General features: G+C 50.6%; 1 protein-coding gene across 3 annotated transcripts in view; it reads right to left on the bottom strand.

The window, feature by feature from the left end:
• The window catches only part of WFDC1 (WAP four-disulfide core domain 1), a 63,217-nt gene that overhangs the window by 19,670 nt on the left and 27,109 nt on the right, over nt 1-16,438 (bottom strand). Inside the window, exon 2 of one of the 3 annotated variants that reach the window (XM_055552240.1) lies at nt 8,763-8,955. In XM_055552240.1, the coding sequence (XP_055408215.1) occupies nt 8,763-8,888 (126 nt within the window). In that variant the 5' untranslated portion in view covers nt 8,889-8,955. Of the gene's footprint in view, nt 1-8,762; nt 9,151-16,438 lie in introns of those variants that run through there. The other 2 variants (XM_055552241.1, XM_055552239.1) reach the window with 2 other exon arrangements.

Below are 16,438 nucleotides of genomic sequence, written 5' to 3'. Positions count from 1 at the left end.
TCCCACGGCCCTGCCCCTTCACTTCTCTGGCCTCCCTCCTGTCCTCCTGCCCTCTCGCTCATTCCTGGCAAGTAACCTGGCGCCTCTGAGGTCCCACCTCTGGGCCTTTGCACAAGATGCCTGCCCAGCTCTGGCCCTGACACAGTGCAGGTATCTGCTCTCACATGCCCTTAGCTGGTGACCCGCATTCCCCGCGGCCTGCCTGACGTAGCTCCAAACCCTCTGTCACCCTTGGGGGGACTGCGCATTGACCGATGTGGCGTTTTTTCCTCCCCTACAACGTGCTCTCCTTGGAACTCTGTCTTCTTCCCACCTGTGTCCCCAGCACCTCTGACCGTGCATGGCAGAGAGCCTGTGCTCTGTTCATCTTCCTTGCGGTTGATGGGAACTGTGATCATGAGGATGATGGAGGTGTGACAGAGATGGGCAACACCGAGCAGCGGTTCACCACGTGCCAAGCACCCTCCTGCACGTTCAGCCTGCACGTGGGCCCTGCGTGGGCGGTGTCCCTTCATGTTTAATTTTACACCTTTTCCCTGGCATCCGCATAGTCTCTGGTCACGTGAGTCCAGTGGGGGCAGGTCCCAGGTGCTCAGAGAATTAAAGGTTTGCCCAAGGCCATAGGCAGAGAAGGGTCGTAAGCCCAAGTATTACACGCCTCCCTTCTAAAGTCAGAATAAAGCATCCAAAATACAAACCTGGGGTCAGCGGCCTCGGTGCCAAAGGCTTGCCAAGACCCCAAACCCCTCGCCTTGGAGCCTCCTCTTCCTTTGGGGCAAGAACTTCAGAGCCTGTCCCACATTCAAGTGTACCAAGGCGGACAGCGCCATGGCCGTGACCTCACGAACAGTCACAGATTTGAGCTCAGCCATGGGAGCCAGATGAGTCTGGCTTGGACCCCTGAAGCTGTGTCATCATACAGGAAAATGACCTCTGTGAGCCTGTTTCCTCACCTACGAAATGGGCCCAGAAGTAAGTGCCTGCTGCAGGGGTTTGCGGAGGGAGCAGTAATGTCGATCCCTTGGTTTTATTATTCCTTTCGTGTCGGTCTTCCCTGCTTCCTTCCTCCCTCCTCCCTGCCCTCGATTCACTCACACACACGATGAAGCTCTAGGCGTGATGCTGAGGCAGATGCAAAAGAAACCTCTGAGCTGGTCCCTGCCTCCAAGGAGTTCAAGATCTGCTAGTAACTAGGATCTGAAGACGCTTAAGCAAGAAACCCTCCTGCAGCAATGCCGTCATTTCTGAGGAGGATGGGGGCAGGGGCAGACTGGCAGAGTTCCTCAGAGGAAGTAGCCGCCCCAGCACTGTTCTCTGAGGGTCCCCAGAGGCGGCGTCCATCGCTCCCCTGTGGTTACCTGTGTCCCCACCGTGGAGGTGAGAAAACCGAGGTACATACACCATATGGAGAGCACCAGGCTCTGAACTTGGGCCAGTCTGCTTTCCTAATCATGGCAGAGCAGGTGGCATTTATTAAGCTCCCACTGTGAGCCAACGCTGTGCTAGGTCAACAGGTACTGAATTTCACTGAATTCTCAGCACAGTCCTCTAGGGTCATGGCTGTGATTCCCCCACTTTACTGATGAGGAAACTGAGACCCAGAAACACTGAAGGCACTCGCCCCAGGTCATGCAGCTGGCCAGCAGCAGAGGCAAGATTCAAACCTGGGTCTGACTCTGGCAAATTCCTGTCTCGGGAGCCTGGGCCTGGGGAGCTGCTTCCCAATCTCTGAGATTCCTCCTGCTTTGTTGCCTTGGGGTCCCCCTCTCTCATAAGGTCCTGCCTCTTGCCCGCCTGTGGACCAGCCCCAGCTCTGGATATAGGTATGTAACTTCCTTCCCCAGGCACACCTTTTGGAAAGAACTCACCCTGGCCCCTGCTCTCTGCAGCCCTAGCCAGCCTTCCCCTCCGTTGCCACTCAGCTGAAAATAACAGTATGTCAAATCTCAGCTCACTCCAGACTGACAACAACCTTCACGAATATCCCAGACAACTTATGTCCTCCATCTTTTCTTTTCATCCCTGCTAGGGGATGGCACAGAGAGCCTGCTTCAGAGTTCCTACGGTACAGCTCGGAAGGGAACATCCCCGCGCTGCATGCCTTGCGTGGGTAAAGACGGTTCCCTTAAGGTTTTGATTTGGTAGCTATTCTTTTCTTCATTCCAGGGGGGATATTTTTGGAAGCCTCTGTATATTTGCAAAGCCATTCTTCTGCCGATTCCTTCAGGAAGCAAGTAGGGAAAAATCAATTCTGGACTGCTTCAGAGGGAAGCCCAATTCCATGAGTCCACTGAAGCGCATGCCAACCAAAGGAGGCTGGATAAATATATAATGGCGAATCCGCTGGAACACCACAGAAGTCTTTGAAAAGAGAACATGAATCCATCATATTAACATATTCACCATGAGTGCATGCTCAGTCACTCAGTTGTGTCTGACTCTTTGTAACCCCATGGGCTGTAGCCCACCAGGCTCCTCTGTCCATGGCAAGAAAACTGGAGTGGATTGCCATTTCTTTCCCAGGGGATCTTCCTGACCCAGGGATGAGACCAGCATCTCCTGTGTCTCCGCATTGCAGGTGGATTCTTTACTGCTGAGCCACCAGGGAAGCCATTCACCTTACATCATTTGGTGAAAAATGCAAGGTACAAAACAACACAAATGATAAGCCAGACACAAATTCCACATACAAATATGATATTTGTATGAAACGTCCAAAACAGGGAAATTTTTGTAGACAGGAAGCAGATTGGTGGTTGCCAGGCAGCGGGGATGCAGAGGGGAGTGGGGAGCAGCTGCTCAATGGGTTTGGGGTTTCCTTTTGGGGTGATGGAAATACTTTGCAACTAGAAAAAAGTGGTGGTTGTGCAACATTGCAAATGCACTGAATGCCACTGAATGGTTCACTCTTATGTGGCTGACTTTACAGTATGTAAACTTCATCTCAATAAAAAAAATTTAAACAACATGAGCAAAATATCGTTAAAAAAACAATGTATGCTGAGTATAAGCACTTCATGAAAAAGTCTAGGTACACACACATATACCAAGATATCAACAGAGCTTGCGTTCTGGAGAATTTAGACCATTTTTACTTATTCGTGACTTTTTGTATTGTCTGAATGTCTTGCACAGTCAACAGCATTGTTTTTATAATTGGGGGAAAAAAACTGAAACCATCTCCATTTAAGGAGAAAGAATCCAGTCTCCAGAGCTGCCCCAGTTTACCACATCCCTTCCTCCACACACACCCCACCCCCGACGCTCTGATCCCCTCGAGAGTGTTACCCTTCTTTGGAATGTTCCAGAGACTTAATGGCCTGACCAATAAAAATGCATCCCAGGATGGACTGGTTTGCTGGGTGCAGGAAGAAAGCCAATTTTCCTCCAAGCTTTACTCACTCTTCCTCTGGAATTTGGATGTCAAAGATCTAAAAATACGTCTCTCCCTGGAATGGCGGGATGAGAGTTCAGTGTGTGCTGAATGCCATTTCCTGACACCCGGGCTCCGGGAGCAGAGTCTGGTGCGAGGCTCACAGGACTTCCTCTGGGAGGGGCTCAGAAACCCGGGATCTCACCCCAGAACAAGCCATCTCAGGGCACATCCAGAGCAGGGCCGCAAACTCGGCCAACTCCTCCAGCTGGTGTGTTCACTGAGCCCTGCTGGGTACCTGAGAGTCTTCTAGAACTTTCCACCCCTTGTCTTCTGCTCTAGAAATGTAATTTTTAATGTGATTCACTCATTTCATGGTAAATTCGTAGCTCTCAGGCCTACTATGTGCCAGGCACTGGGTGCATGCAAGGAGAGCTAACCTGAACCAGAAAACACCCGCCCTGCCTTCACATGGCTCAGCTCTGGGACAAGCGATGGACACCACCAAACATCACACAGTGGAAGCAAGCAAATCGCTTTCCTTTTGTTTGTCTGTGCAAGCGAGTAATGAGAAATGAAACAAAGCCAGAATAAAAAAAAAAAAAGAAGAAATCATGCAGATGATAATATGGGAGCTAAATGTTATGAAGGAGAAGTTGAGAAATTAAGAAAACTTGTAAGGGAGACATAAACAGGGTACTCCGGGACCAGGGAAGGCTCATCTGAGGAGGAACCATGAAACTAAGACTGACCTGGCCAGGAGACCTTCACAGAATCCATAAGAAGTACCTTAGGTATTTGAGGGGTTTTTTTTGTTTTTTTGGCCACGTTGCACAGCTTCCAAGATCTTAGTTCCTCGACCAGTGAAAGTGCCAAGTCCTAACCACTGGACTGCCAGGGAATCCCTCAGGTTCCCTTTTTTTTTTTAATTATCATGGTAAGATGCATACAACGTAAAATTTGCCACTTTCACCATTTTGAAGTGCACAATTCTGTAGCACTAAATTCACAATATTGTGCAACCACTTACCTCTATATTTCTAAAAGGTTTACATCATTCTTTTCTTTTTTTAGTTGAAGTATACTTTTAAGTATAGTTAACTTATAACTATGTTAGTTTCTGAAAAAATTCTATTCTCAGTAAGCAGTACTTCCTAATCCCTACCCCAGCCCCAGCCCCTGGCCACCTCTAATCTACTTTCTGTCCCTATGAAGTTGCCTTTTCTGGACATTTCATAAATATCAATAGGTCACAGGCTATGTGGTATTTTCTGACTGGCATCTTTTTTTGATCTAGACCGTTTTTAAAGTCTTTATTGAATTTGTTACAATATTTTTTCTGTTTTATCTTTTGGTTTTTTTGGCCATGAGGCATGTGAGATCTTAGCTCCCTGACCAGGGATTGAACCCACACCCTCTTGCATTGGAAGGCGAAGTCTTAACCACTGGACCACCAGGGGAGTCCCCTGACTGGCGTCTATCACTGAGCATAAGGTTTCCAGGGTTCATCCATGCTGGAGCATGTCCCGGTACGTCATTCTTTTTTATGGCTGAATAATGTTTCACTGGGTGGATGGACTCCATTTTGTCGATCCTTTCTGAGCTTGTGGACACCTGGGCTGTTTCTGCTTTGGTTACCGTGACTAGAGCTCTGTCTCCATTTCCAGTTGCCCCGTATGGGAGCTTAGGAGACTAAACAGACCTATAGCCACAGTGACACATAGAGATCATCAGGCCACCAGGCCGCCATGGCGGCTACAGTGAGTCCCATCTGGGGGATCTGCTCAGAGGATCCTGAGATAGAACGCAGGGTGAACACCTGGCCTGACACGTAGGAAGGACTGTTCTTATGACTTTCATCAAATGCCAGGAAAGCAAAGCGCAAAACACCAGCTCCACCGAACAGACCCTGAGCATCCCAGAAGGGCTCTTGGGCTATTGATAAACATTCCACTCCCTGGCCTATTCCGTCTTATCCAGCCTCGTAAATATCTGGCTCTCTTTATTTTTATTAGTGCATAGAGAGTGGTATTCCCCTGCCAGGCCCTGAGCTGGAGGCTCTTGTGGTCTTTCCTCTGGACTGCAAAGCAGCACCGCTGCCTCCCAGGCTGCAGGCAAGGCAACGGAGGCTCACAGAGGACAAGCCTTCTTCTCCTTACGAGCCTCCGAAAGGGCCTCCCCTGTCTTCCTCTCTGGCACTGTGTCTAGAGCAGGAAAAGGCATACAGTGTCCAGGAAATTCCCCGGAACCCCTCTGCCCACTCTGCCAAGGGGCGGGGCTTCAGGAAGGGGAGGAGCCAGGATGCAGGATGCTGGCAGCCACACTGGTCCAGGTTTAACACCCAGGTCTCCACATGCAGTCTGTGCCAGTTTCCATGGTGTAAATACTCCCACCAGGGCTGATTTTAAGCCACCAGTGTGAAACTGCTGAATGAGGAGTGGAGAAGAGATGTGTAAAAGCTCCCGATGGATGTATTTCTACCTCATAGGTGCTACAGACACAATCTTGAGAGCAGGGAGCGTGGTTAAGATGTAGCAAAATAATTAGGAGGTAATATGCTTCTGATAAGGAGGACTTCCTTTCTTTTTCATGTAAATTACATAAATTTATATGACCTAATTTTTAATAAGGGCTATATTTAACTCTGGAGTGGTACAAGTGGGCTTCACATAAACCTGGAGGCCCACCTCCCCTTGCCCTGACCTGCCCCAGAAGCCACAGCTGAAAAGCTGACTCAGCTTAGGTGGGGCAGTGGGGGCCACGTGGGAAGTCTGGCCCCTGAATATGCAGGGGCTGCTTCCTATCACTCCTAAATTCCCTGCTGGACATTTGCATGGAAATTAGAATCAGAACTGAAAGGGTCCTGGAGGTCATCTGATCCTCTGCCTTCCATTTCCCAAGTAATGACCTGAGGCCCAGAGAGGGGCAGTGAGCAGCCCAAAGTTGCACAGCTCATTAGAGATGTCACTGAGATAAATTCCTGGGCCTGGTGCCCTGCTCAGTCTCCCTACCCATCGAGTCACCAGTCAACAGCCTGTCTTTCCCCAGGGGCTCTCTCCAAGGTACATTCTTGGCACAAATCTCTTCTGTGTCCTGGAGCTGGGGAGGGAAGCAGATATCTATTGATAACAGGGGAGAGTTTCAATCCAGTGAGTACACACTCAAAGCACCTACATTCTGATAAACAGTGGCTAAGTAATTTGGTTCCCGAAGCCCAGCCAGGCATGTGTTCTTAGAGACTTCCCCCACCCCAGTGCACACTGCCCCCAATCTTCCCAGCCTCCTCATTCCTCCTTGTGAGATGTCATGGCATTGGCTCCTGTGATGCTCTGGGTCAAGGTGGAAATGAGACCAGGTGATGTACCAGAAATTTTTCTGCGGTCCTAGAACCAGAGAACTAGATACTTTGTGGCCTAAATCGGCAGGCTGGGCCAGTGAAGAGCACAGGAGAGCCCAATCTGACAAGGGTTGACTCTCCTCCCTCCAAACACCTACCACCATTTCACTTGCTACTACGCTTTTCTACACCCACATGGCCTCCTGCCTGACCTGTAAAAGCGTGAGCCCTGGAGGCTGAGATTAGCCTCAGTACAGCTTCATACATCGTACCATGCCTGGCATCATTAAACATTCCCTTTTCCCTCTTCTCTGCCTGGAAAACTCCTATTCATCCTTCAAAGCCCTGGGTTGAATATCCCCAACAGTGGAAAACCTTCCCTGACTCCCCTGGCACAGAGCTGTACATATTCTTCTGGCCTTCCTTTGTATTTGCCCATAATTTACCTACAAGGATGTATGGGATGCCTTCTTCATGGCAGGCACCTGGCAAGGCACCAAGAACACTGCACTGAAGGAGACAGAATCAGGCCCTACTGTGAAGACCCTACATTCCCTCTAGGGAGCCAAACAGCACCAATTTCATAATTATTTGAGCCAAAGTCACCACGTCACACGGACCACTCAGTATGTGCTGTGTTTGATGGATATGGAGTCATTCACTCTTCACCCTTAGGCTGAGAGTGTTAGTAGATCTTCCTGAACCTTCTATGCCTCTGTGCTCCCTTTTGGGGCAGGGAACCTAAAATGACATCCTCCCCCAGCCTTAGTCTCTCTCCTAGTCCCCTTCCTGCATTATTTACCTTCTCAACGCTTGTCGACAGATACGACATCAGAGATCCTGTGGGTGTGGTCTCAGACCACCACAGTAAAGCCAATTCCATCAATGTTTTGGTTTCCCAGCACGCCTACAAGTTACGTTTACATTATGCCACAGCATATTAAGTGTGTAACAGCATTACATCTAAAAAACACACAATGTACACACGTTAATCACAAAAATGCCCTATTGCTGAGAAATGCTAACTGTCCTCTGAGCCTTCAGTGAGTCGCAATCTTTTCACAATAGTCACATCAAAGATCACTGATCACAGATCAATATAACAAACAGAATAAAAATAGAGTGTGAAATAGCGGGGGAATTACCAACGTGGGATACAAAGACACAGAGCTACAAATGCTGTTGGAACGATGACGCCGGTATAGCCACAGACCTACACAGGAAAATCAGATGTGCTTGGATACATTTCCCTTTAGCTTCTCATTCATTCTCTGCAACCCCAGGCCTGTGGGGGTAACACTCCCAAGGCCTGGGGATACAAGTTGGCATCCTTACAGTCTAGGGCAACCTGGGTAAACAGTGGCCATCTAACTGCCTATTTGTTTGAACAAACTGAAAGGAATGCACAGTCTTTCTCAGATGAGATCACTGGTGCTCAGAGATGTCAAACAACTTACCTGAAGTCACACAGCCTGTGAGCAAGAGTACAGATCCAAACTCAGGGCTGCAAGGCCCATGCTTCTCACCTCTGGTCTTGGTGTGCCATCTCTCTGTATGGCTGTCACATGTTACCCAGCTGCTCACCCTATTCAATGAGGCCATCCTTAAGGGCAGGAGCTGCTGGCTGTCTCTGTGTTGTACCCACAGGACCACACATGGAGCCTGGCCCAGAGCAGTTTCTACCAAGTGTTTACTGAGTGAGTCAGGAAGCACACAGAAGCATAATTGCATCCTACCGACATTTGGTTATTGATTGCTGAGAAACAGCACTCAGTTTTAAGTCCTTGGACTCTTAAATTAGGTGCTGTTTGTCAGGAGAAAGTAACCTTGGGTAAGGAAAGCCCATCGCTGTCCCCCCGTGTGTTTTTAGGGGCCCCTGGCTTCTCTATTTCCAGGCACGGAGCCTTTTGAGGGCTGTGAGGTCCATCTGCCTGCCCACCCGACTTTGGCACGATTCAGATAAAGACGCCTGCCCTGGCCTGCCCGCGTGTGGGGGGCGAGAATTGCCCATCTCCCCCCGGCCCCCAGCAGCCCCCCCACCTGGGCACTTACACGGGCCCTCTCCGCCAGCCTCGAGGGCAATGCCCGCTTCCAGAGGTTCTTGGTGGAAGCGGCTTCAAGGAGCAGCAGAAGCAGGAAGCACAAAGTCCAGCTGACCTTTCTCCGGCCACTGCCCATCCTGTAGCTGGTTCGAGGTGTTTCTTCCTGGATGGTCAGAGGAGAGGGGTGCTCCAGCCGGTGGGTCCTAGAATGGGGAGCAGAAGTGTGCTCGGGCTGCTGGAGAGTTTCTCGGCTCCACTCGGCCGGGTCCCTGGGATCATGTGTCCTCGCCCAGCCCAGGCCCCCACCCCCATCCCCTGGTGGGGGCCGCCCGCCAGGTTATTTTTAGCTTGCCCTATTCCATCTGGCCCCAGAGACTCCCCGCCAGACGTCTGCAGCCGAGGCGGCTCAGAAGGCAGCGGCAGCAGACGGGGGCATCATGCTGCTTGGAGACGTGGCTGGGAGTGGCCCTGTCACACAGGGATAATGAGCACTTCCTTGCAGGCTGGGCAGTCCCCTCCCCAGGAGAGGTGCTGGCTTTGGGGGCTGGCTGGGGCCGGGTGGGGGTGGGCACACAGGGGATGGGTTGGGGGTTTCCGGCTGCTACTCTGTCCAAACTCGAGGCTGGTCTGACAAACTCTTCTGCCCACAAAACTTCTTTGGAAGACTTGTTGCTGAACGGGGCCCAGCGGAGCACATGGCTGAGGGGAGAGTGCCCTTGAACCCCGGAAACCTCCTCTCCAGTGTGGGCATGTGGACTGTTACTCAAACGTCATGGGTCTCTTGGGAGTTCTGTGCATTTGTGCAAGTAAAGCACTTCACGGACATCCTAACGGTGCTATAAATGTCAGCTTGTGTGTTTTATACACAACTCCATATTTCACAAACTTCGTACTCTATCACCTGTTCTCAGCAACCCCAAGACAGGCATTGCTACGATGTCCATTTTACAGATGGAGAAATAGAGGTACGACACTTGCCTGAGGTCAGGCAGTGGTGGCAGGGCTGGGGCTCCGCACCTGCCCTGTCTGATCACTGTGACGCCAGCAGGGGCAGTTCTGGGCTTAGATGCCCCTGGGCCGGGTCCCAGCTCAGCCTCGGTCTGTGGGGTGCTGACTGCTCCTCAATTCTCTCATCTGAGACATGGAGTTTGTGGTCACTCATCACAGTGACAGTGGGAAGTTCCTACACCCTGGAGTGGGATGTAGGCTTTCAAGGTCAAGATGCGGGGGCATCTCTCTTACTGAATGCACCCGGTGCCCTGCACAATGCCAGAATGCACCAGCACTGGCCGGATGCACAGAGTAACTCATCATCGTGACGACTCCACAAGGGCATCTACAGACGAAGAGACGGTCACAAAAGTCAGGCGTGTTTCCCGAAGCCCCCCTTCATGGCTGACCTCTCAGGCATCCCCTCAGGACATCTCCCAGGGCCTGGCACACAGCAGGTACTCAATAAATGTTCTTTAACTGAGCTATCAATTCCTCAGCTGGATTCGGACCACGGGGACCCAGGACGCCAAGTAGTGTCCTATCAGTTAATGTCTTGCGATTGTTAACTTGTGAAAATGCTCTTCCCGAAGCCTTTACCACAAGGGCGACTATTCTGGGAACACGGTGGCCCTGCGGGTTTCGTGTGGAAGGAGAAAGGGCTCTGAGACGAGAAATAAACATGGTACAAATCCCCCCGGGAACGCAGTGCTTTCCTTTGATCAGGGTGAGGCAGGGTCCCGGCCTGACAGCCAGCTGGACGCTCCCAGCTGGGGCCGAGGGGGCCCCTCAGGATGTCAGGGCGGGCGGCTCCTCCCCTATTCCTGCCAAGCCTCAGAACTTTATGTTCCAAGTGGCGGAGGTCCTCCTGGCTGATCTGAGCTCTGGAGACCTGGACATGATCCTAAGCTTAGCGGGCTGCCCTCCTGGGACTCATCAAGCTGGAGTGTGACTTCCTGCAGAACTGTGGGCGAGGTTTCCTCTGGGAAAGCCTTGGAGCTGGCAAGGCCTTTCATCTCCTCTGCTGCCAGGGGCCAGCTGGAGAGGTCTGCCAGCCAGGGTCTGACAGCCACTGCTGACCACTTTCCTCCTCCAGGAAGACAGGAAAATAGCTCCCTTAAAAATACAGAGGGCACAAGTGCCTGCTCTCTAAGGAGCAAAGGATATGGCCCATGGTTACAGGGTCTAGGAGGAAATCCTGCCCTTCCAACCCCCATAAGCTTCCCCACCAGATCACCAAGGCAGTGATTCCTTCCCCTAAAAGGCAGAACATTTCTTCCACAGTGAACCAATCCGGCAAATAAGTACTTTAGGAAAAGGGACAGGGGGTATTAAATTCATACTTTATACTCAAGTGTGAGTGACTTCCAGCAGAAAGAAACACAGAAGCATAAAAAGGAAGAACAGAGAACATTCAATTTGTTCCAACATTTGAACACCTACTATGTGCCAGACTGGCGAGAGTAAAACCAGGCCTAGCCCCTGCTTTTACAGGGCTTAACAAGTGGAGGAGTCAGATATTTATCAGTGTTTTTAAAAAACACTTTGATGGTACTTTTTGGTGCCAGGCACAGTTTCAAGTGCATAAAAAAAATAATTCATTTAACCTATCACAACTCTATCAAATAGCTATTATCATCCCATTTTACAGATAAGGAGACTGAGTCTCAGACATACAGTGGAGTGCTTTAAAAATATTCACTCATTTAATCTATCAAAATTATGTTAGGTCAGTACTCTTACTATCCCCATTTTACAGACAGGAAAACTAAGGGTCAGAGAAATGAACAAACTGCCAAACTGTTCAGTTCAGTTGCTCAGTCGTGTCTGACTCTTTGCAACCCCATGGACTGCAGCACACGAGGCCTCCCTGTCCATCACCAACTCCCAGAGTTTATTCAAACTCATGTCCATCAAGTTGGTAATGCCATCCAACCATCTCATCCTTTGTCGTCCCCTTCTCCTCCTGCCTTCAACCTTTCCCAGTATCAGGGTCTTTTCAAATGAGTCAGTTATTCACATCAGGTGGCCAAAGTATTGGAGTTTCAGCTTCAGCATCAGTCCTTCCAATGAATATTCAGGACTGATTTCCTTTAGGATGGACTGGTTGGACTCCTTGCAGTCCAAGGGACTCTCAAGAGTCTTCTCTAACACCACAGTTCAAAAGCATGAATTCTTTGGTGCTCAGCTTTCTTTATAGTCCAACTCTCACATCCATACATGACTAATGGAAAAACCATTGCTTTGATTAGATGGACCTTTGTTGACAAAGTAATGTCTCTGCTTTTTAATACGCTGTCTAGGTTGGTCACAGCTTTTCTTCGAAGGGAGCAAGTGTCTTAATTTCATGGCTGAAGTCACCATCTATAGTGATTTTGAAAGCCCCCCAAAATAAAGTCTCTCACTATTTCCATTGTTTCCCCATCTATTTGCCATGAAGTGATGGGACCGGATGCCATGATTTTAGTTTTCTGAATGTTGAGTTTTAAGTCAACTTTTCCACTCTCCTCTTTTTCACATGCCAAACTGTGGATGGTTGATAACTGGCAGACCTGGGACTGCAACTCAGGCATTTGCTTTCAAAGTCTGGGCTCAAAACCATTGCACTGAGTGTCCAGAGGAACTAAACTGAAACATGGGCAGATGGGCTGCGGGGGGAGGCACTGTGACCTAGTCACAGAAGCCAGCAGAGGTCTCCCAGGAAGTGGCCACACATCTGAGAAGTGAAGGATGGGGCTGGACAGAGAATGGGCTTGAGATGCGGACTGATGGGGTCAGAACACACTGCTGCCCAGGAAGAGGGCGGGGGCAGGGGAAGAGCCTGGGTTGGCCCTTACCCAGTGGTGAAGTGGTGCTACCATCTGAACAGAGTCACGTTGTTCCATGTGCCCTTGGTGCTTTTGCCTTCCTGGGCCTTTCCCCTACTAAAAAAAAATAATAATAAAAATAATCTTTTATGACTGCACTGATAAAAAGATAAATATAATCCAAGCTGGAATATCAGTTCAGTTCAGTCGCTCAGTCGTGTCCGACTCTTTGCAACCCCATGAATCGCAGCACGCCAGGCCTCCCTGTCCATCACCAAGCTGGAATATATTCTTTTTATTTTCTTTGGGTTTTTTTTGGCTGAACTGTGTGGCATGCGGAACCTTAGTTTCCTGCTTAACAGTCGAAACTGTGACCCCTGCATTGGGAGTGCAGAGTCTTAACAACTGGACTGAGAGGGAAGTCCCTACTTCCTTTGATTTTAAGAGAATTTAACACACCTTTCTGGGCCCATAAAAGTCTAGTAGGCCCCGAGCTGTGTGCCTGAAGATGACCCTGGGCCCAAATACTGCTGTGTGATGTTGGGCAAGGTTTTGCGCCCTCCGAGCCAGAATTAAACAGAGACGATAGGTGAGTCTGTGTAGGAGGTGCCAGGTCTCAGCAGTGTCCTCTGTGAGAGGAGGGAGGGCCGCTGGGAAAGGCTGCTCAGCTGGCCTGAAGCAGAGCCCGCCCTGCTCCACTCCAGCCGGTGAACGACAGCAGATGTCCCCTGGCCGCCCGTCCTTGGAGACCCCGGCCCTGAGCTCACTTCACCCAGCCTCCCTGTCCCTGACCTCCACTCAGCGTCCCTCTCCCTCCTTCACTCTGCTCTCCAGCCGGGAAACTCCCCACGTCTCTCCACTGCTCCCCTCCTCTCATGCCCCAGAGTGACTGGTCTGAGACCAGACTCCCCGGGAACTGACCCTCCGTTCTGGCCACTGGGAGCTCCCTTGCTTTCTTTTGCCATTCAAGACGGCTGTGGGGCGAGGTCCCCTTTCAAGCAGCAGGTCCCCTTTCATGAAGGGGCACTTGGATGGAAAGGTTATGCGGGGAGGCTGGCTGCCTCGTGGCCCCTTCCTCCCACAGCTGAGACTGGGACCAGTTCCACCAGTGGGCTCAGCCTCTCTCTAGCTGCCGGGCCAGGTCGCTGCCAGCTTCTCGTGGTTTTGCCCACAGGACCTGGACTCACCCTCAAAGCAGCGTTTCTCTCTCTGCGGCTTGTCTTTCTCCCCCAAGGCACCTCTGATCATGAAACCCCTCCCTATAGCCCCTCCTGAGCCGAAGGCCTTGCCACGGTCCTGTTGGGATGTGGCTGAAAACACAATCCGCAGGGCTTTCCAGTCTGGACTGGCCTTTCTCCACCTGGCTGCATGGGAGCATCACCCACGGGAGGGGCTGTCAATCACATCCACACCTGGGTCCAGCCCAGGTCAAGGGAATCAGAACCCAGTGGTTTCCAAAGTTCCCCAGCTGATTCTAATGAAGAGTCAGGGTCAGGAGCCCTGACAAAGTTGGCCTCTCCTCCGACCAGTCCCCACCCTGACCTTCAGGGCTGTTGTCCCTACACATTCCCTCCTGCCTCTCCCTGCTGCCACATGCCAGCCTTTCCCTACACATACACACACACATTCACCATGCACCTAAGCCACAGGGCCTTTGCATATGCTATTTCCACTTCCCAACATTCTTCCTGGTTTTCTTGGCTGAGTAAATTATTTTTATTTATTTATTTTGCTGTGCTATGTGGCTTGAACAAAGGTCTGTACAGTCAAAACTACAGTTTTCCCAGTAGTCATGTACAGATGTGAGAGTTGGACCATAAAGAAAGCTGAGCGCCAAAGAATTGATGCTTTTGAACTGTTGTGCTGGAGAAGACTCTTGAGAGTCCCTTGGACTGCAAGGAGATCAAACCAGACCATCCTAAAGGAAATCAGTCCTGAATATTCATTGGAAGAACTAATGATGACGCTCCAATACTTTGGCCACCTGATAAGAAGAGCCGATTCATTGGAAAAGACCCTGATGCTGGGAAAGATTGAGGGCAAGAGGAGAAGCAGGTGACAGAGGATGAGATGGTTGGATGGCATCACTGACTAGATGGACATGAGTTTGGGTAGACTCCAGGAGTTGGTGCAGGACAGGCGTGCTGCAGTCCATGGGGCCACAAAGTCAGACACAACTGAGAGACTGAACAACAATGTGGCTTGTGGGATCTTAGTTCCCTGACCAGGGATCAAACTTGGGCCTTGGCAATGAAAGCTCGAAGTCCTAACCAGTGGACCGCCAGCGAAGGCCCTGCTGAGTAACCTCGTTAAGCCTCAGCTCTCAGCGAAACAGCCCCTTCGTCCTGGAAACGTTCCAGACCAGTTCAGTTCCCCTAGAGCAGGCTTTCACATCCCCATGTACCTCTGCTTGCCAGGACCCACACAACCCAACGGTGGAAGGCACGATTCTTTCTTACCACGCCTGACTCTCCTGATAGACAGTCAGCACCCTCAGAGCCAGGCTGGTGTCTGTCTATACAGTTTTTGGTTTATTCTTTCTTTCCTCCTATGCAGCTGGCACATAGTAGGGGCTTGGTGAACACCCACCGATCAGTTAAATGGATGCTCCCACACCCCTCTTCCAGGGCTGCAGCCCAGATGGCTTTGCTGGGCCCTCTTAATGCCAGCGTGGGGCTTCCCAGATGGTGCCAGTGGTAAAGAACCTGCCTCCCAATGCAGGGGACGCAGGAGATATGGGCTCAACCCCTGGGTTGGGAAGATCCCCTGGAGCAGGAACCAGCCTACTGGTTCTAGTACTGGCAACCCATTCCAGTACTCTTGCCTGGAAAATTCCAGGGACAGAGGAGACTGGCAGGTTCCAGTCTTGGGGGGAGGGGGGGTTGCACAGAATCGGACACAACTAAGCAACTGAGCACAATACCAGCCAGTGACCCAAGTCACAAGCCACCAAGCACCAAGTCCCCTGACCTGGCTGGATAAACTTGAGCCCCTACAGGGGGAACTAAGATCCCACAAACCACATAGCATGGCCAAAAAAAAAAAAAAAAAAAAAGACAGAAACAGATTCTATTTATCTGTGCCTCTATCCTACACCAGGGCAAGGGGGTAGCTAAATTCAACAGTTCAGCAATGATCCCAAGAACTCAGCTCAGCTGCCAAGACAAGCAAATAGCTGCTTCTTTTGGTCGATCACTCAACTCAGTCAACCTCGTGAGGGTCAAGGTCAGACAATCCACGATGCCGCTGATGGGGGCTTCACAAAACCTAAGCCGGGTGAAATCATCCAAGATGCTATTTTAATGCCAAGGATGTAATTTTTTTTTTTTTTTAATGAAGGAAAAAAAAGAAATCAACTCTGACTCCAGAAAAGCTAGACGTCAGAACACTCCCTTTTGCTGATATAAGGCCTGGGAGGTGAGCTGGAGATTTCACAATCCTTTCCTCAAGCAAAGGCTTAACTTTCCTGGGAAGCAAATGTTTCCCACGTTTGTACACACCAGCCTTATCTTGTGCCTTCCTGGAGCCATCAGGATCTCTGTGTCCTGTGACAAGTGAGGGCGATCCCCTCTGTCATGAAGGGGATGGTCCAGTGGGAAGACACAGACCAAGAAAGCAGGTAAATTGTGCTACGTGCTGAAATGACCCAAAGTCTGAGGCAGTGACTGTGGGGTACCTTGTGGGATGGGGAATTCCTTTCAGATCGGGTGGGGAGGAGCAGCGTCCAGGGGATGACGTCTAAACCAGACATGGGGAGGAGTAGAGTCCAGGGGCTGACTAAACCAGAGGTGGTGAGGAGCAACAAGGTGGGAAGAGTTTTCCAGGAAGGGGCCACCTACCTCTGGCCCCATCCTGCTAGGAGGTAAAATTGTGAAGGGGTCGGACACGA

Source organism: Bubalus kerabau, chromosome 17 (assembly GCF_029407905.1).
Source record: "Bubalus kerabau isolate K-KA32 ecotype Philippines breed swamp buffalo chromosome 17, PCC_UOA_SB_1v2, whole genome shotgun sequence".
Taxonomy (NCBI): Eukaryota; Metazoa; Chordata; class Mammalia; order Artiodactyla; family Bovidae; genus Bubalus; species Bubalus kerabau.
The sequence above is the reverse complement of the archived record's forward strand: the minus strand, read 5'-3'. Positions and strand labels throughout refer to the sequence as shown.